The 21,045-nt window shown below is 47.5% G+C and overlaps 5 protein-coding genes across 5 annotated transcripts; 3 read left to right on the forward strand and 2 right to left on the reverse strand.

Moving 5' to 3' along the window:
* Positions 1 to 245: 245 nt before the first annotated feature.
* On the reverse strand, positions 246 to 1,219 carry CLUP02_07037 (60S ribosomal protein L27a; the record flags this gene model as incomplete). Its single annotated transcript, XM_049286034.1, has 4 exons — positions 246 to 495; positions 547 to 592; positions 650 to 768; positions 1,188 to 1,219. The coding sequence occupies 4 exons, from the start codon at positions 1,217 to 1,219 to the stop codon at positions 246 to 248; spliced, it is 447 nt and encodes a 148-aa protein (XP_049143177.1).
* A 570-nt stretch (positions 1,220 to 1,789) lies between these two features.
* Positions 1,790 to 4,620, forward strand: CLUP02_07038 (DNA repair helicase; the record flags this gene model as incomplete). The annotated part of the gene is made up of 4 exons (XM_049286035.1): positions 1,790 to 1,951; positions 2,006 to 2,464; positions 2,518 to 3,234; positions 3,286 to 4,620. 4 exons carry the CDS (start codon positions 1,790 to 1,792, stop codon positions 4,618 to 4,620), a joined length of 2,673 nt encoding a protein of 890 aa, XP_049143178.1.
* A 2,154-nt stretch (positions 4,621 to 6,774) lies between these two features.
* On the forward strand, positions 6,775 to 11,082 carry CLUP02_07039 (NACHT and TPR domain-containing protein; the record flags this gene model as incomplete). Its single annotated transcript, XM_049286036.1, has 1 exon — positions 6,775 to 11,082. One exon carries the CDS (start codon positions 6,775 to 6,777, stop codon positions 11,080 to 11,082), a length of 4,308 nt encoding a protein of 1,435 aa, XP_049143179.1.
* Positions 11,083 to 12,063: 981 nt separating this feature from the next.
* Positions 12,064 to 12,770, reverse strand: CLUP02_07040 (uncharacterized protein; the record flags this gene model as incomplete). The annotated part of the gene is made up of 2 exons (XM_049286037.1): positions 12,064 to 12,591; positions 12,720 to 12,770. The coding sequence occupies 2 exons, from the start codon at positions 12,768 to 12,770 to the stop codon at positions 12,064 to 12,066; spliced, it is 579 nt and encodes a 192-aa protein (XP_049143180.1).
* Positions 12,771 to 16,547: 3,777 nt separating this feature from the next.
* Positions 16,548 to 16,934, forward strand: CLUP02_07041 (uncharacterized protein; the record flags this gene model as incomplete). The annotated part of the gene is made up of 1 exon (XM_049286038.1): positions 16,548 to 16,934. One exon carries the CDS (start codon positions 16,548 to 16,550, stop codon positions 16,932 to 16,934), a length of 387 nt encoding a protein of 128 aa, XP_049143181.1.
* Between the last annotated feature and the right edge of the window lie 4,111 nt (positions 16,935 to 21,045).

Here is a 21,045-nt window from a genome sequence, read left to right on the forward strand (position 1 = left end):
GCCTTTCGTTTTTTTATTCGTCAAACTCCTTGGAGGTCGGATCATTATGTAAAAATGAAGAACCGTTTCCCTTGGCCCTTTTCCCGTGCACCCGCAAAGCTTTTGAGCTGCGGGTGACACATTCGCAGAACGCCGTCCGCTTGATGACCCGTGACTATCTCATGTAGCCATCATTGTATTTTACCCCCCAAAGAGTGCTGCACATCATCCGTCCAAGAGTTGGTATGATTTGGATTTGACTGAACTTATGCGACGAGCTCAACGACACCACCGGCCTCGGTGATCTTCTTCTCGGCCAGCTTGGAGACCCAGCGGGCCTTGACGACAATGGGGACCTCGGGGAGGCGGCCCTTGCCGAGGACCTTGGAGTAGCCGAAGGGGAGGAGGTCGATGACGGGGACCTTGTCGCCCTTGCCGGCGAGGTACTCCTCGCGCTTCTCAGCGGGGACGAGGGTCCAGAGCTTGTCCAGGTTGATGACGGGCTTCCAGAAGTGGCTGCACAGATGTTAGATGGGATCTCTGGGATATCAGGATTGGGGAACGTACGCTTGCTGCTTGTGGAAGTAACGCATACCAACCTTACCGAAGTAACCTGGAAGAGCGAGTTAGCAAAGCGGTCATAATGACATTGGAGAGATAGAAAACATACCGGGATGGTACTTGTCGAGGTTAGTGCGGTGGTGGTGCTGACCACCGGCCAGACCACGACCACCGGGGTGCTTGCGGTGCTTGCCAACACGTCCGTGACCGGCGGAGACGTGTCCGCGGCTACAGAGAGAAAAAGAGAAAGTCAGCTTCCGGGTACATTTGGAAACGAAGACAATTCTCCCAGGATCGCAGAATGGCAGAGTTGGCGGTACCACGCCAGTCCTATCCTCACATCTCTGCGTGTTTCCGCGGAGAGGAAAGAGTCCAGAAGTAGTGTGATGACCTCCTTTTTGATGGGGAAGCAATGCTGACGCCCTTGTTTTCAACATGCTAAACCCCCTCTGAACCATCGCGCCTGCATGGCATAAAGCCAAAAAGACATCATTGTATGTGTTCCTTCTTTTTCATCCTTCCCATCCCTCACGACGGTTCGCTGGCCGTATCAAGCCATCGAAATAGACTGCGCGCGCGCGATACCGTCGACGAAGGATAAAGACCAGATTTATAGAGTCGGAGCGGAGCGGGATTGGTAGACGTACTGCTTGCGGGTGCGCGAGAATCGGGTAGGCATGGCGTCGGCTGTGGGAGTGGTCGACTTTGGTGGTTAGTATCGCTGAGGAACTTCCTGTCAAAAAGTTCGCAAGCAGGAAATTTGTGATGGTGGTGGTGGCAGGCTGGCGGCAGAGCTTCGGGGAATTGGCGGGGCGGAGGGCAGCCAGCCCTAAGGTTGTTTCCCTGGCTCTGGACTAGCAATGAGGGTATTATGTCAGCATCACATTCTCGCCTGCTCCTCTCAGTTTTTCCCAAGACCCCACTCTGCTGCAACCAGCCCGGTCCATTGCTCACCGAGCTCTTGACCTTTGCCTTGGACAGGACTGGTCCATGCCCCCTCCTCACCGAGGTGAGCTTGATTGGTTTGTTTTCTTTTGATGCTGGCCAATGCACCTGGCAACCGTGAGCACTTGCATCCCGCAAATGCGTGTACGTTCGTCGACGATCTATCTGACACTCAAAATACTGTAACCACGAATGTTTGGATGCTAGTTGCAAACGGAGCACCCGAGGCCTGAATCTCATCGCGTAATAGCTCGCTCCTAGGTCTTCAAGGCGCTTGCTTGCCTCTCTCTGATGTCACTTCGTCATGGCGGACAGCGCCCCCAGTGACATGACTGTCCCGGACGGCATTGACTTCAACCATCCTTACACACCTTATGATGTGCAGACTGATTTCATGAAAGCGGCTTATGGCGTATTGCAGCAGGGAAATGGACAGGTCGGCATCCTTGAGAGCCCAACAGGCACGGTGAGAAGTGATCAACAGCACTTCTAGACACCCAGGTGCTAACACCTCTTTTAGGGCAAATCGCTTTCGCTCATTTGCGCTTCGTTAACATGGTTGCGGAATCAGCGTGTTGAGGAACACGAGGCATCCCTCAAAGTCAACATGGACGATTTCAAGGATGAGCCCGACTGGATTGTGGAGCAAATGCTGCGCCGGAAAAGAGATGAACTCGCCCGCACCTGGGAAGAGCGAGAGAAGAAGTTGGAACAGATCCGTCAAAAAGAACGGGCTATTGAAGCTCGCAGCGCCAAGCGACGCCGCTTTGACGATGGCCCCTCGAGATCGAAGCCTCGTGCTCTCGAAGTTGAGGAGGATGACGAATGGTTGCTTGATGAGCCAGACGCAGCCGGGTCGGCCAATGGCGGCGACGCCATGAGTGGTCTGAGCAAAGAGACAAAAGACATCCTGTCCAGGTTCGGCTTGGGAAGTCTCAACGCCGATCAAGAGGAGGACAAGGTCGAGGATGGAGTCAAGGTGCGCAGTGCCCCTGTTGTTGCCGGGTGCCATAGTAACATGAATTACATCAGATATACTACACATCAAGAACGCACTCGCAACTCACCCAATTCATCCATGAACTGCGACGACCATCCTTCCCATCATCCGTACCTCAGTCGATTGTGCGACGCCAAAGTGAAGACGACCACCCTGCCAAAGAAGCAGTCAAACACCTGCCCCTATCGTCACGCCAGAAACTCTGCATCAACCCCTCCGTATCGCGCCTTGGCAGCTTATCCGCCATTAATGACCGTTGCGCGGAACTCCAAAAGCCAAAGTCAAAGGACAAGTGCCCTCACGTCTTGAAAGAAGATAATATTGCCGAGACGCATCAGTTCAGGGACACCGCCCACGCCACGTTGCCTGACATCGAAGACCTGTATCATCTGGGGAAGAAGCTGTCCATCTGTCCGTACTATGCATCACGCGCGGCGATTGCTGGTGCCGAGATCGTCACTTTACCATACCCCTTGCTGCTACAGAAGAACGCAAGAGATGCACTCGGCATCAAGCTAGAGGGCAACGTGGTTATTGTCGACGAGGCGCACAATATCATGGACGCTGTAGCCAACGTATATGCATCCGAGGTGAAGCTGAGCGAGCTGAGGAGGGCACGACAGATGCTCGGTATCTACGTCAAGAAGTTTGGCAAGAAGCTGAAGGGAGAGAACCGAGTCATGGTCGGGCAGGTGGGCAGAGTCGTCGAGGGTCTCAGCGAGTGGATGGACGGGCAATTGAAGGTCAAGGTAAGTCGCAACGCTTGAGACCTTCTGTTCGCGTTGACTAACCTGTTGCAGAGTACCCAGGGCATCGTCGACTCCAAAGTTCTCCTCCGCTGCAAGGGAGTAGATCAGATCAATCTGTTCCGCCTGATTCAGTACATCCAGGAGTCAAAACTCGCCTACAAGATTGAGAGCTACGTAGCCCATGTCGAAGAGGAAGCCTCCGATGCAGGCCACGTCAAGGCATCACCGAGATCTTCCACGCCTGTCCTCCACATATTATCCTCCTTTCTGATATCTCTCACCAACCTTAGCTCCGAGGGACGCATTTTCTACGAGAAGCTCACTACGAACCCGCCAGATATCCAACTTTCCTACCTGCTACTGTCACCAACGCACGCCTTCTCAACCATTGCCACGAGCGCCAGAGCGGTCATCCTCGCCGGCGGCACTATGTCTCCTTTTGACGACTACAAGGACCATCTCTTTCCCTATCTTTCCACCTCAAAACTTACGACCCTCAGCTGCGGGCACGTCATTCCCCCCTCTAACCTCTGTGTCTGGACCCTGGCAGGCACACAGCCCGGCCCAAATCGGGACACCAATTCCACATTCGAGTTCAGCTTCCAGCGCAGGGCTGACAAGGCCATGGTAAGCCAGCTGGGTCTGGCCATCTTGAACATGTGCAACGTCGTGCCTGATGGTGTGGTCGTGTTCTTCCCCAGTTATGGGTACCTCGATGAAGTCGTTGCAATTTGGGATAGCCGGACTGTTGGGGAGCCCAAGTCAATTTGGCAGCGCCTTCAGGAAAGAAAACAGGCATTCAAAGAAACCCGCGGCGGATCCAGCGACGAGGTGCTGGAGGCGTATAGCCAAGCCATTTTAGGTGATGAAACCGACAGACAACCGGGAGCGCCACCCAAACCTCGAGGTGCCCTGCTACTCAGCGTAGTCGGCGGTAAGATGAGCGAGGGCATCAACTTCTCCGATCGCCTGGGCCGCTGCGTCATTATCGTAGGTCTGCCATACCCAAACATCAACTCTCCCGAATGGAAGGCCAAGACGGAATACATCGAGAACACGGCTGTCCAACGACTGACGGATCCCGCCGGCGCGACGAAGATGTCGAGAGACGAGGCGTTGGTGGTCGCGAAACAGGCGGCTAGGGACTTTTACGAGAACGCTTGTATGCGAGCCGTCAACCAGAGTATCGGGCGGGCCATCAGGCACATGGGTGACTATGCAGCCATCGTACTTGTGGATCGCAGGTATGGAACGGAGAGGATCCGGGGCAAGCTTCCTGGGTGGATTCGGGGCGGTATGAATGGTGATAGTCACGAGAAGGGGCTGCCTCAACTGATGGGAGCCCTGAGTGGGTTCTTTCGGTCGAAGAGGGCTGGAGCATCGTGATGGTTCGTTGGCGTCATTGGCATCATTGATGTGTACTATCTAGCGTATAGACCGTATCGTATATGCTCATGGGCTGGCGACTTTTCTGTCATGATGAATTCCACGTGAGGAAGCCAACTGAACCGAAGTACACGTAAGGTAGGAGCACCAGATAAGCCTCCCATCTATTCCCAGACCCCAGCCTAATCTTACCGGGCGTAAGGATGCACTCAGAGCGCAGCCCTGGACACTTAGCTAAGTACTGGGCTCCAACAATATCGATCTTGATCACGGGAGTCTCGAAACGACAGAAGTCGAGGCTGGCCTTATGAGGATCACGTGGCGTAGTAGGCAGCGTTGAATCATGTAGTTTCTGGTGCAACCCGGCAATTATAGTAATGTATCGCAGACCGCGGCAGTAAACTGCAGGCGAGGAATGATGAATCATGGCATTGTATTCCAGGTCGAGCGGCGAGGCTATATAAAGACCGTCGAGTGCGTTCCTGTCACCAGCCTGCAGGCGGCACCCTAGGTCGGGGGATCAAGACAAACTAGCTGGGTGGTGGACTCCTTTTGGGCCCTTCATGTATCGCCGCATCTGTGTAGTACTAGAGTGTTCCCTCAAGTCTGGATGTGCAAAAGATTTATTTGTGGTGGTCAGGGGGTTTGCGAATTATTCAAGTTGTGTATCACGATTCTAAAACATTTGACAAATAGTAAAAAAAGTTAAGAGATACTTGATGAAAGGACATTCCATCTAAGTCAATCTAGAATCGGCAATTATACAGTCACAAAAGGCGAAGCCACTAATTTGATAAAGGAACGACTTAACGTTGGCTTAAAGTATAGGAGAACATCGGCGGAAGGAGCTCCCGTCATTGACTCCCGGAGCGGCACTCCGGCGAATATTGCAAGCTCATTGGACGAGAGGCCTTCTGCTGTTATGTCAGCAGGGGGATTGTTATGTCAGCAGTCATACGGCACCAGTCCCCTGTGGCACCCCCACTTGATCCCCATAACGGTACCTTAGTGGCGTAAGCCGTAGTGAATCTCATTCTTGATTTTCCTCTTTCCATCCCACCTCAAATGCGACTGTTGCTGTTCAAATTCGCGGCCTCGTGTCACCCTACCGTAATTCGGTTGCCTGAAATGGCGTCTATCCCGTGACTCACTGCAACGAAACAATGAGGCTCTTGAGCACTGTTCATGAGAGCCGTCATGAGAGACGGACGGGCTATTGAACCAGCCACTCACTCACTGAACAAGAAGCTGATTGTCATGACTCTCAGAGATGTACACCAGCCCTCTCTGGCACTCGCAGCGGGAGCCGACGTGGCATAGCTACCTACCTACCTTACACCCCGCAGTCCTGGTGTTTTTGGGGTTCCATAGTGAGAATCCTACGCTACCTCGTCTAGTATTCTCTGCATACGCCGTCTCGCCGCGATATCCACCGGGCCCCAATGAGCTGACGAGCTGACCTCAGTGACCTTGACCTGAGCAGGGCTTCGTCTTGTCGGTTATGTCACGCGTCGCGGTGACGGTTTGCAGCTTGCGGCTTGCCATGCATTCACCGCCTCATTTCGCCTCGTCTGGCCTGGCCTGAACAGCCTTGACTCTGAACAGCCTGCCTACCTGACCTTACAGACTGAACAAGCTGTCTTCCTGGCCTCGGACTGGTTGGTCGACTTTGATTGCACAGCTGCCCAAGTCTCCGCAAGCTTACTCGTACCTTACTACTTGTAGAGTACGAGGTAAGGTAGATCCACCCCTCGTCACTCCCGATCTCTCTCACGCACGTCTCACCACCACCACCACCACCACCACCTTCTTTTACCTTGCCTTGGTACTTTAAAGCAACTTGATCTTAGGTGCTTACTTCCTTAGTTGTAGCCACTCGGTCGCTCCCGCGCTCCTTCCGTTGCCTTAGCTTGCGGTTTCAACTTTTTTGGGCAGTTGCTTTCCCGTCCACCGTCATCTCGTCCCTGCCTCTTTTCAAGTACCGCCTTAGGCCAATCTGAGCTGCAACTTCTGGCCGAAACCACACCCCGCCAAGTGGGTGACGAACTTCACTTCTACTACTCCTCCTCGTCCTCCTCCTCCTCCACTACTATTGGCGTTGTTGTGATTGCTTTGTCCTCTGCATCTTCACCTCGGAAGAAATCCCTTGCGAATATGGGCGGCTCCGATGCCATCGACCGGCGATTTGCCGACGTCCTAGACAAGGCTCAGAAACAGTATGCCGATTCCCAGGGGGGGATTGATCTCACGGCTTACATGAGCCCGCCCATCAAGTCCACCGAGGACCTCATGGGACTCATTGCCGACGAGAACAAAAAGTTTCAAATGTTTCGAGACAAGCGCAAATACATATTCGACCACCTAGCGGCCGCTTGCAAACCTCTCGAGATTGCCGGCGAAGCATTAGCAGGGGCGGCCGAAAGTGTTTTCCCACCAGGTCAGACCATCTTCGCAGTCGTCGCTTACCTTATCGATACCGCCAATGGTATTAGAGAAAACTACGATGTCATCATTACTTTATTTGAACAGGTCAAGGACTTCACTATTAGATTCAGATTCTACGTCTCCGAGGAGATGTCATCCGAACTACAGGACAAGCTCGTCGAGGTTCTCGTCACCGTCTTCGAAATTTTCGTCATCGCCGCACACGAGGCAAAAATGGGCCGTCTCAAGCGCTTTGTCAAGGATTTGTTCGGCAAGGGAAGCAAGGTATCTGATGCCATGACGAAGCTGGCTTCCCTCACCGAGAGCGAAGAGCGCCTGGTCATCGCAGAAACCAGTGCTGGCGTCAAACGGTCCCTTTCAAATGAGCAGAAGCTCCTAGAAATGATGTCAAGAGTCGATGTCAACGTCCAGACCCTGCGCAACGAGACTCGCGTGCCCCAAACGAGAGAGCAAGCTCTTTCTTCCAATAGAGACAAACTCAAGAAGATTCTCCAACCCTCCGTTTACCCCGTGGATACCTATACTGCTCTAGACAGGACGCGCACCGCTGGCACCTGCGAATGGATTCTGCAAGACCCTGCTCTCCAGGCTTGGATAGCTGGCGATGTTCGTTTCCTCTGGATTTCTGGAAATCCCGGCACAGGAAAGTCATACCTGACCTCTCGTATGGTGTCGTGGGGCCGAGATCTGCTCGACGAACAGCAAACTACCAGCATGATGGGTTACTTCTTCTTCCGCCAGAACAACCCTGAATCTAGATCCGTGGTCCAGGCTATCAAAGACATGGCATACCAAATCAGTGAGCAAGATGTCTTTTACGGCAAACAGCTCGTCCAGAACATCTCTTCCAGCGATGAGATCAAGACTGTGTCGAGCGCCTTTCGGAAATTACTCGAAGACCCCTGCAAGCCAGACAAATGGAAGAGACACATCTATCTCCTTGTGGACGGTCTAGATGAAGCCGAGTCGAGAGAAGTCACAGAGTTCTTATCATTGCTGTACGGCCTGAACAAGCAACAATCGACTGGAACAAGGGTGCAGGTTGCTCTGGTTGGAAGGAATACTCTTACAGAGGAAGTTCAGGAATCGATGGGAGACGAATCTATCAGCCGATCGCTTCTTGTCACACCCGACCGGAATGGGGCCGACATTGAGTCGTACATCAAGGAGGGCATCAATCATTCTCGCATTCTTCGAAGCTCCACACAGAAAGAAAAGGACAAAATCATCGATGCCATGATCAAACAAGTCGACGGTCTTTTCATTCTGGCCAAGTTCATGTTGACTGAGATCAACAGAAACAGACACCTAACGGACATTGCCAACAGCTTGAAGACCTACCCCAAGGAGATGAACGGAATGTTGACAAAGACCGTACTCGATTTCAGCACATCCTTCACCCAAAGAGATGCAGACGATCTGAACGAAATCTTGCGTTGGGTCTCGGTTGCTGAGATGGGCCTGACCCTCCAGCAAATCGAGTCTTTTCTGGCCCTTAAGATGGGAGACGCCCCGCTGGACCTTGAAGGATTACTGAGAGGCAAGCTCTCCTGCTTCTTCACACTCGAGCGGGAAGATGGGCTCTCGACAGCTGATCTCATTGAAAAGCACGAAAGAAACCCCCGGTTCGATTCCTTGGACACTGATGTAATCAGGGAGATTCAGTATGATTCAAAAAAGAGCACAACCTATGTCAGCTTCTTTCATGATTCCGTCAAGGAGTTCTTCCGAGGAGACTCATCAACGAATCTCAAGGCACCTGGCGCGCAGTGCCCGTCCATTGGGTTCCATCTTGCCGACGCGAGACTGCACGTTCTCAAAACCTGTTTGCGGATCTTCACTGACCCAGCATACTTTACTTTGGGCAAGGATGGACTCTCTGCGCAAAGGTACGCTGCCTGGTACTGGCAAGAGCACTTGGACGACGTCGATGTCACCGCTATCTCTAAATCTGAGAAGGCCGACATCGGCATACGTCTCTTCACCATGATGACCGACCCGGATATCCTTCTTACCTGGACGAACCTGTTTGAGGAAAGTCTCGACATCTGGACTGACCATAATATCGAGATTGTTTCTCAGTGGCTGAGAGATGCCGATGCCATAAGCTCTCTGACTCCGGAGCAGAAGGAGTGGACCAAGTCGGCGACAGCAAGCCCTGCAAAACTGCTTGAACCTATGGGGAGGACGTTCGCCAAGGCTTGGCTTGGCGAAGGCTCTCGAGTATACATGACGACGTTGTTCTGTTTCGGTGTCGTCCAGTCACTGCCGCTGCTGGAGGGGGGCGGCAAATGGTCTGATTCCGAATATCACTGGCAGGATGTGTCACTGGAAACGAGGATCCAGCAAGCCGCCGACTGGGCGAACCAACCTAAAACGGGACATTGGCTACGGAGAATCGGTAGTACTCTCTTGAACTTGGGAGAGCACACCAAAGCACTGGAATACTTCAATAATGCTTTCGAAAAGGATGGTAACAAGGCAGAAAGCTTTGGCCGAATGGGATTGTGTCACGGCCTGAATGGCAACTACGGAGAGGCCCTGAGACTACATCGTGAATGCGAGTCGTTGGAGGAGACGCGCATGGCTGAGGGTCTTTACACTACCGACCAGGAGGTTAAGGGTGCCAAATGGAGACTCTACAGAAATCAGGCTCAGATTGCGGAGTGCTACAATCGCATGGGCCGCATCGACGAATCGATCGAGTATTGCCGCAAGGCTATGGACGTCTATGACGCCCCTGACTTTGAACCCCAAATCGCCTATATCAAGGTCCTCACCGAGAACAACCGTCTTCCAGAGTTGATGAAGCTCTCTGATGAAATGGATGGCCGGTTTTCGGATGCGGATAGAGGAAACTCTCGTTTCGTGCAATTCCTCTTGACCCAGATCCCCGATCCATCAATCAAGGACTGGTTTCCACAGGCGGCGGCTCGCGCAGATCCAAGGAGGACGGATGACTTGGCAGAACGCTACCGTAGTGCCATCCAGTCCGCGCAAGACGACCAAGATTCTTGGAAACAATTCTATCTGCAGAACGCACTCGGCAACATCTTTTTGGCGGCGCAAGATTACACTACTCTTATCCCTATTCATGAAAGGATCTGCTTTCACGATTACAAAGCGAAAGGCAGTCTGCCTGTCCGGATCGAGTACATTGCTTCATTCAAGCAGCTTACCAGAGCATACTTCATCAAAGCGCTGGAGGCTGACCAGACATTGGTATCCGAAGCCAGTGGTCTATGGGTCAAAAAGCTGGAGAAGCTCATGCAGCAGCAGGAAAAGTACCAGAACAAGAATGTCCCGCTCCACATGGCTGGTTTCGACTTCAATGAACCATCCATCTCCCTGATAGTGCTATACCGTCTGCGCAACAGAGACGAGGAATTACGGCAACTCGTCCACGGTCTTGTCTCTGAATGTCTCAAACTCTTAGAGGACGAGGAGCCTCAGAATGACGAGATCAGCATCCGCCACCTTCAGCGGTGTCTGCTTGCCGCCGGGGACGAAGACAATGCCAAAGCGTTATGGCAGTCGACAAGAACCCCGTCGCTGTCTGCTACTATTTCTGGTCACTTGAAAGCTGACCGAAGACGATCGAGCTCGCCCAAGATCGGCGGGTTGTCACCTAGGATGTCGTTGTCACCCAACAGACGGAGCAAGCAAATATTCCTCCCGAAGATCTTCTCAGAAGGCAACGATGTATCTTGCGACCACTGCCTCAAGAGGTTTGAGCCGTCGGAAACGTTCGCAGTGTGTCGGTACTGCATCGACTTGAAGTTTTGCATGCCCTGCTTAGACGTCGTCAAGAGTCAGAAGTTTGAGCCAGGCCACACCTCGGTGTGCAAGCCCAGCCACGACTGGCTTATGGTGCCGCCCTTGACAGTCAATCTTCAGGCTAATGAGATTTTGGTTGATGGCCAGGTGGGCAAACTGGAGGAGTGGAAGTCAAGGCTACGGAAAGAGTGGGTAAAGACCAAGCAGGGTAACAAAGTAAAAGGGCTTGGAATAATGTAGATGCAGACCATGGAGACGTGGCTGAATGTTGCGTGAGTGGCAATGCACGAGTGCTATGACGGCAACTTTCTCGTCAGAAAGGCCGTGCCGCCCGAGGGATTATTGCTCTGCGCTTTTATGTGTAGTATGATGATAGATTAGTGCTTAATAGCCGCACTTACAGTGCAGCATACCCAGTGCGATTGCGTTCAAAGCATTGTGGCTCTCTGTCCAACCTTTAAGCGCCGACATGAGTGCTGGATCCCACTCAACCCACGTAGACTCAGCTTCTGATATCATTACCTGACATCGAGGCAAGGTGTTCGCGGACCAAGGCCAGAATCGAGCATGGGGTGCTGAGTGCTCCAAGTCAGTTCGCCGATGGAGACGACGGAAGAGCGGAGGATTGGAACAACTTGAATTTGGGAGCTCCAGCCTGGCAGGTCGGGTCTCGGAGCAGGGAATGGCAACATCTTAAGTAAGGTAAGGTAGGTAAGGTATTAGTAAAGGAGACGCGGAAAACCCGTCGACCTTTGTAGAACGTGTTCTACCGCGGGACATGGGCAAATGAACCTCGGATTGGGCCCACATCCTGCTCACATAGGGGGCCGGTAGACTTCCGAAGCGGCCAGGCGCAGGTCCGTGACTGCGGGGCCGGCGGGCGGCATCACCGAGCAGAGGAAAGCTTAACAAAGTCTGAAAGTTACAACGGGAGACTGACTCGGGATGGATGACATCAGCGAGGGATATTCGGGTACGGGGCACGGGAGATCGTTCGGGTAGGAGTAGAGTTGCCGTGGAGCATCATCCAAAATGGGCTTCAAGTTGGTGCTGTTGAAGTGATGCTACCTCACTTGGTGTTACTGACCTTAGACTCGATGGACCGCGGCGATCATCACGGCCTCATCTTCAATAAGTCACTGAACGCAGTGGAACATAATCCCAGTGGAAATGGTTTGTATTCATAAGTCATTTCTCGCACGAGAACCTCGGCCCACGAAACTATGCACCGGCGTCCTTGAGAGCAGCCTGCCCCTGCTTCACAATAGCATCCGTCTCATCGGCGCTCAACCCGGGAAGCGGGATCCGCTTGCCCTTGGAATCAATCGACCCGGGCGCCTTCTTGTCCTTGAGGTCGAGGCCGGTGACGATCTCGGCCGCCTCCGAGTCCGTCAGCCCGGTCGTCGGGTTGACTTTGTTGTCACCAATCGCCTCGACGCGCGGATCGCCCTTTTTCGGCGTCTTTGCGGTCTTTGTGGTCTTGGCGGTGCCGCTCCCCGACGCCTTTGCTTGTCTCGGCTCCACTGCCGCTGGAGGCAGGCTCCTCGTCTTCGTTGCTGCTGCTGCTGCTGCTGCTGCTGTCTCCTCCTCTGCCTCCTCTTCTTCCTCTGCATCTCGTGCTGTTACCGTCTCGACGCGGGAGAGACTCATGTCGTCGACGAGGGCGGGGGCGGCGGAACCTTTGAATTCGATGTCGCGGCGGTTGACGAGATCGACGGGTTGGCGGGCAGTGAGACCGTTGAGAGCGGGCTGTGTTGAGACGTTAGCATCAGAGCGTTGTTTCGGTGTGTCAAGATCTGTCGGGTGTTGTTGCGACATGACAATAGAAAGAAGAGGAAAAAAAGAAAAAAAGAAAAAAAAGGAAAAGGAAAACATACCAGAGCCGATGCACCGCCCGATAAGGCGAGGAAGACGATTGAGAAACGCATTTTTCTTTATTTTGTCTCGATGAGAGTGAGCGTTGTGATGTGTTGTGTTGTAAAGATCACACACGAAAAATTGATTCAAAATTTTGGCGTGGTTGAAACGACTGTCGGCTACGAGAAAATCCAAGAAACCGAGAGCAGAACAATTGATTTGCAGATTGCAAGTTTGCACAAGTGATGGTGTGTGAGAGAGTGAGTGTGAGATGATGTGTCGACACCGAACTGCTGGTGGTTTACAAATGATACCAGGTCGTTGATGAAACGGTTCAAGTAAATCAGTGAAAAGAAGACAACCAACCAAAGAGAATGGAAGCAGAGAGCCGGTAGAGGTGGAGGGTGGGAGGGGGGTCCAAACACTTTGGGCAACACGTTCTTTGATCTGAACTATATAGTTGATTCAATGTTCGGGCATGCCATCTTAATTCCCACGCCATGCGGCGGCCATGTCGACACACCGAACACAAGAGACATCCGAAGTTGAGAGCACGAACCAATGTCCATGTGCATCTGGGCACCGGTATCATGTCAGTGGAGAAGGGGGGCCATGTTGGAGAGAAGTCTCAACCACGTACCCTTGTCAAGTCTGTCGTGCATCTGGGATTCTGGGCTGCCTTGGGGGGGCCTCTGCGATGACATTCCACCCGAAGACAAAACCCCAAAGAGATGGGAAGCCCCAGCTGCTCCACGGATGAGACACAGGGATGATGCCGTATATCCAAAACTATGGCGAATCAACTGGCAGGCTGAGACGGCACAAGGGGTCCTTGGAACAAGAAGGGGATTCCATAGAAGTTCCCTAGAAGGCTGGGCTGCGCGTTGGTTGAAGCACGACTCCGTGGACTACCACATCACCACGGAAAGGGTGTGTCTGCGTTGGGTTTGGATGATTTGAGTGCAGACTGTTTCGCTGGGTTGCATCAGAGCGCCTCTTTCCGGACTCTCTAGGGGGTTGGTTTCTGTCATTGTGGGCGACCAACACACCTATTTTTGCACTCTCAGACTTTCGTCTCCTGAGTCTTGACTGGTTAACTCTCTTCTCTTGGAGGGGAAGGGGAAATAGTCGGGTCTGGAAGTCTCTGGACTAACCAGCGCAGCGCAGTCCGCAGTCGCCGAACACCTGGCCTCCCACTCGTAGTCTCCAGGTCCAGAGTTCAGCACGACATGGACCGTTGACTTCTTTTCCCCCTCGTCCAAACATCGGTCCTCGCATCGAGACCGAGGCCGCGAGCGACGCACCAACCAGCCCGACTTTTTCGGGTGGTTGAGCTTTTTGAAAGGGAGGTTTGCCGGGGGCATTCGTGGTCTTGGAGGGGCAGATTTGTCACTTTGGGCGGAGTGAAACAGCAACGCCCGACTCGACGTGCTGTGACGAACGAGGGTTCTTGTTCCGCCACACGCACATAGCATAACTTCTGTGCAATTCCCGTGAGGTGCTATGGATGTTCCTTGACATAAATGTGCGCATCTACCGCACGAGTGCGTGTGTGCTCACCTCCCGACCATGACAAGCCTTTTTCCTCGCCTCATCTACACGAGCAAATGAGGCGGTGTTTGGGTGAATAGGGGCTATCCGAAGGCCCAGTAGGTGCGGATAGAAAAGGGTTGGCCACTTGGTGAAGAACAAAGTGTACGATAACTCTAAATCAGAGTAGGCTCGGGCCCATTCAACGTTGGCCAGAACTGAGGGACCGGTATCCGTACAGCACACTAACACATAGTAAGTGCTGCAAGGAACGGGTAAAGTAATAAAGAGCCCAGTGGAAGATGGGCACCGAGATAAGATTGATTGCGATCCGCCCCCAACTTCTTCTAACCCAGGCCCACCCCGGCCGACACCGACGGTTAACTCGGCCCGGAGCCGGACAAAAGATTGCGTGCTGTACAGTAGTAGACAGATTTTGTGGCTCTGCTTTCCCCAGAGCGGGATGTTAGTGTACTAGTGTAGGTAGTCTATTTCATTAATGCCCGTCGCGTTCCCTCCTTACGGAGTACACAGTAGTGCCGTCGAACCGTCTTTGCCGCCCTCGCGCGCTGAAAAGGTTACCTGAGACACTGCCCCGTCTTCCAAGGGTGCACGATTGTGGCAATGGGCGACGAAAGGTGCTGACGGCCTCCGTGGCAAGCAACAGACCACCCAAGTTCAACAGACCAACGGTTTGGGGGCCCGGCCTGCCGGGCTTAGCTCGGCACCATGGCAATACGGCACCAAGGGATAAAAAAACCTCACCATCTCGCATCGTCATGCGTTGAGAGTCGCAAGAAGTGGTCACACTGCGAGCCTCCTTCGGTGGTTCGGCACTGGCGCAATTTACTTGTAACGGGAGCACGGCCTATAAGTTGCCAGATATCGGACGTGGGGCCGGTTTGCCGGGGTGCCGGGGCCGCCTCTACTCACTCCCAGACTCTCCAAGGCCCCAGGTTCAAAGGCCAGACTTAACATGGCTCAACCGCCGGCATGGAATCTTCTCATAACGTCCAGAAGAGGGAATTCAACGAGGGGGGCTTGTCCCAAAAGAGCTCGCTTTCGTTGATGGGCCATGGTAGTGTCTCATATCCTAGTAGCAGATCGCATATTTTCAGCTCGAATCCCACCGCTTACGAGCAACTCTCTCACGTGGGCTTCCTATTCGATAGTGCGGACCTTGGCATCTAGATTGAGGCCTATGATTCATCAACTCGGTCTTTCTCTACTGCCGATATCTTGTGATGCTGGGAGACGTCCGGCACTCATAGTCAACGCGGCAACTCCACCACATCTGTGACACGGAACTTATCAATCAAATAGCTCGAGAGAATGAGAGAGATTAATGGATCGCTGCACTTTCAGTAGTAGACGCAAACTCGAATCCTCTTACGGACATGATGAGCAGCGAGGGCCAGGTCGACTGATTGCCGCCTTTCATGCGCATCGACAGACGCTGTTGACTAGAACTTGCACTTAAATAAAAAGACTGTTTGCAGGAGTCTAATCTGAAGCCTTTCCATATTTGGCAGGCAATGACCAGGACCCACGGATAAGTCTTGGTCACATCTGCAAACTCTCATTCGGATGTTGCAAGATCCCCCAGTTTTACGGACCTGATTGTGATGAGTTTACCTTCCTACAGAGGTCTACGTATACAACATAGCCTAAGTAATGCGTGAAAAAACATGTAATAAACTCAAATTTATGAGTAACATCGGGACAAGCCGTCCGGCTTGGTAAAGAATAAGCCACAAGTGTACTAAATGCTACTACCATCCTACAAGTGAACCCTCCCGACAATGGTCCACGAAATAGCAGGGTCCCGCGGCTCAAGAAACCCCAAAATATTGCGTAGAACGAAAGATGCAAAAAGTTCTCTTCTAGTTTTCATTTTTATATGAGTTAGAGTCAATCTGCTAGCATGAACTTCTAGCATGAGTTGAATAGTGTGATGATTCAACCGTTGTTCGGGGACGTAGATCGAGGGATCCGCTCAATCGGGGACTTAGGGGATAATAGAGCCAAGCATCGCCTAGGTAAGCGGCCAATGTTCTACAACCCGGACTCCGTAGTAAATCATACTTTCTCTTCCCTTATATATAAGAGAGGTGCTTGATCGATCTTAGAGTTTTGTCCGCGGAAAACGGGTGCTACCTAGACGAGACACAAACATCACAACAATCACGAGTCTCTAGCATCACACAAGAACAGCTCATCTTGTTTGCCTGCTAGGTGGCTATAGAACAGGCATCAAATCTCTGGTTGACGCCACAAAGTCGAAAACACCCGCTGACCGTCCCTACGCTACTCCAAGAATGCGGTACCAAGAGTACCTGGAGGCGTACAACAGCCCCAATGAAAGCGCCAAATCACACTTTTACGCCGAGGACTGCCAATTCCAGTTCCGCGACTTGAAATTATCTGGAAGGAAACCAATCATGGCCATGTTCGCCAAGGGTCACATTGGCGTCAAAGAAGAGCTGCGACCTATTCATGTGCTGGAAACCGATACACATATTTTGGCTGAGCTGGATGCGTGCTTCATGCCCTTTGAAGACACACCGGATAACTTGATCTACCCATTTAAGAAACTCCAGCCGGTTTCCTTTCGATTCTTCGCTTCGTACGAGATACGCGACAATCAGATACACTCATTCCGGCTGGCGCACTGGCCTCAGCCGACGGCTATCGAGCCGTTCTGAATAGATGCGGCACATATTCGTCGGTAGAACTGCTTGCTGAGAAAAACCAAGCAGTGCTCGCTAGTTCCCGGATTGGGCCATACTTCAAAACGAGAAGGGTGTTGAGTATTAGCTCTAACATGAAGCCACAAATTATAACTACGTTGGTTGAGAGATTGCGGTAACATCAAGTCCAGGTCGCACGCGTGGAGTGGAGTTACGATGACAACGCCTCATTTGTGGACACCCCGTGTGATAGTATATCACGCAAACTAGACTCCGTACGTCCAAGTCCAACATGAGCGTAGAACGGACGTCATGAGGGGTAGTGAAGCGGTCGGGTGAATTTAAATTGCCAACCTTCATCACATCCTGTATCATACACTTACCCAAGCGTGTTATGCACTGGCGGCCGGCTTCCATAAGTGAGCGTCGGCAGGAAAGCCTCAATTCCAATGTATATTGATCAGCATTAAGATGTAAGCTATCTAATACTAAATCGGAAGATCAGGCGCCGATCACCTGTAGAGGCTTGAATAACCTTGTCAGGGAGTTCGTGAGTGAGGTTTGAATGTCTTAGACTTAAAACCGGAAGTTCTGACATTGCAGTGATTGCCTACTCTTGGCCAGAGCCACTCAGCAAAATGCCAAGGCTCAGCTGAGTTCAACGTTCCGAAAAGCGAACGTGCCACACAGATTGCTTTAGTGGACAAAAGGGGCGCACCGCTAATCACGCTCTATATCCGTCTCTAGATACCGTTCTCCCTCTCTTGGAAGCCTTGTCATGGAATTTAAAGCGTCATAGCTTAGCATTCTTTAAAGTAGATTATGTCACAAGTTATAGCACGCAGCAATGGGCATACGGAGTATAGTAAAAGTAGCTTAACTATTAAAATAGAAATAAACAAAAGGAAAAGGTCTATATATATAATATCTAAAATAAATACGTAATTTAGTATATAACGGGCACTTTATAAAGTATAATTACTATCCCTATTACGTAATATACCCCCTAATTACTACTACTAGGGAGCTATTATACTTAAAATAGAATCTTTAAATACCTTTATAAAGGCCTAATTTAGTTAAATATAAATAAATAAAAAATAAGCGCAAGGGATATACGTCTTTTAAACCGCGTTTATTATAAATATATCTTTTTATTTAAAATAAATAGAATCCTAACTTAAAATAATACGTATTTTATTATTTCTAGTATATAAATTACTAAGGGCGAGGCTACTTAGCTACCTTATATATATTTAAATTCTTATAACATTACTTAGCTATTATTTTTTTTCTTTTTTTTAACTTTTTATAATTATTATAAATACCCCCGTTTATTACGCGCGCGCGCTTACGCTATTAAATCGTTTACTAATTTTATTTTAAATATAAATATCTAATATATTTAGAAATAATAATAAGTTTTACGTAATTTTTATAATACTTTTTATATATATATTATATAATTTACTAAGAGTTTAAATAAGTAATAATATTAACGAGCCTTTTTAAGTCGTTACCCTCCCTTATAACTTTTTATTTACTTATTAAAGCCTAGTTATTAAGCTCTTTTTCCCTAATTAAAAAGATATTAAAGCTATTAATCGAGATACCGAGGACTTTATTAAGTTCGAGGCTCTCCTTAGCGGCCGTAATAAGGGTAATAATAAAGTAAATAGTAATAATAAAAGCTTTAATAGGCTTTTATTTATCCCCCCCTCGGAGTCTAAAAATAAAAATAAAATTAGTTTAAATAATAAACCCTCTAAAAAGGGTATATTATATACTTATTATTTTAGGAGTTTATATTTAATATTATTTTAAAGTTTAAAAAATATAAAACTAGCTCTTTTTAAAAAAGTAATAAGAAATTAAAAAGAACGTTAAGAAGCTAAAGTACCCCCCGTAATAAGTATAGTTCTTTTTATTATTTTAGGCTTATTTAATGTATACTTAGTTCTTAAAAAGCTTAAGAGAGAGGTTTTTAAAAAATAGGAGATTTAATACTTATTTTATTTTAAAATAGCTTTTTAATATACCGACCCTAAGGATAGTAGTTATTATTTTATAAGAAGTAGTAGCTAATATATATATTATTTTAATAGCTATTTAGCTAAAGGGTATATTAATATACTAATTATTTTGCGGCTAATAGCCTAGGCTTTTACCGAGGCTATTATAAATAGTACTCCCTTTTTTATAAATATATTATTTTTATTATTATTAAAAAGCGCACTTTTAATTATAGTTTTAGTAAAATATTACTAAGCTCCGTAATATTATTTATTAAATATATAATAACTAGAGGATATACGAGAACTATATTAACTTCTATATAAAGGACTTTTTTAATACGTACTCCCGGTCCTCTCTTACGCTTATTATAATTATTTATAATTAACTTTTTATTACGCTACTTATTTTTATATCTTAAGTTATTAACTTAATAGTTATTTTAGTTCTTATACCCCCTATTACCCTTATTATTCTTAGTTTTATAAACTTTAAAATACGTAAAATATATTTCTTAATACGTATATTAACTCTCTTTTTTAGTAACGCTATACTCTTAGCAATTACGTACTTTATAAATTAGGAGTTTAAATAATAAATATAAGCCCGGGTCTTATTTTTATATATATATACCTTACGGGGTAAGGTTATTTTAGGAATTTAGGCCTTTAGGCTATAAAAGGTTTTTATTTAATTTATTTTAAGCCTCTAGGTTATATTCTAAGTTCTATTTATGGTTTATTTTTAAGTATTAAGTTTTTCTTAGCGTAGCTTAAATTAATTATTTTTAATTATTTTAGCTATTTATAATAGTTTTTTACGTATTATAAAAGTTAAGAAGTATATAGAAATATTCGAACTTAGCTTATAAAAAGTTTTAATAAGTCTATTTACTAATATATTTTCTATTAATATATAAGTAACTTCGAAGCTACTTTTAGCGTGCTCTTATTTTAGTTATATATTTTATATATTAATATAGTAAAGTTAAGTAGCTATTTTTTTCTTTTTCTTATAACGAGTCGAATCGTTTACTAATTATTATAATTAACTAACTATACTTTTTCTAAGTTAAGGGTAATATCTTTAAAAAGGCGGTTTAGAACTATAGTTTTTTTTATAGTTTTTTTAAAATAAAAAAGCTTAGTTTTAGTAATTAACGTTATAACCGTTACTTAGCGTACTAATTTCTATTAAATTAGGCTATTAAAAAGGAATATTATATACTTTTAAGATAATCGTTATATTACTTCGTTATTTATAAAGCTAGTATTTCTAATTAAAAATAATAATTACGTACTTAGTATATTATTATAATAAAACATAAGATATCTCGTTATATAAAAATATTAAATATAGTAATTAATTACTTTAATATAAGTTATACTTAGGTTAGTTAAGAACTATAATAATTATAAGTAAGTAAAAGTAACGTCTAGTTTAATTATAATAGCTATATAAAGTATACTCCTAACTTTCTCTTAATAGCTCTTTATTTCCTTTTTTATTACTTACCCCTCGTTTAGTTTAAACTCTTCTTAAAGAAAAGGGGTAGCTAAATATAGTAAATTTATAAAGTTAAAGCGCTTAGTAACTCGCTTAATATATACGTTATAAATAAGGTAAACTTTATAAGTAATACGGTTTTATAAAATCCGTATTTTAAAAAAGTAATTAATTAGTTTATTCTCCTTAAAGTTAATATATTCTTTTATATTATTAACAATCCCTTAAGCTACTTTTTAATTATCTTAATAATATAAAATAATAAAGTTATTAATATAGAATATTAGTATTACTTTCTTATTTACGGTTTAGTAAATATAGATCTCTTTATAACTATATATTATATTTATATTATAAAGTATAAAAATAAAAGTTTAAAACTAGAGAATTAGCAAGTCTCGGAGGTTATATAGAGCGCGTTAAAGCTTATTTATTTTATTAATAACCTTATATCCCTCTAAGAGTTTAATAATTATTAGCTTATTACTTTTAAAAAGCGTATTAAAAAATATATTAATAGTATTATACTAATCTACTTTAAGGTCGAATTAAGTAGTTATTATTATTATAAGCCTAAAGGCTTTTATAATAAGCGTCGAAGTATACG

The sequence above is a fragment of the Colletotrichum lupini genome, chromosome 3 (assembly GCF_023278565.1).
Source record: "Colletotrichum lupini chromosome 3, complete sequence".
Classification (NCBI taxonomy): domain Eukaryota; kingdom Fungi; phylum Ascomycota; class Sordariomycetes; order Glomerellales; family Glomerellaceae; genus Colletotrichum; species Colletotrichum lupini.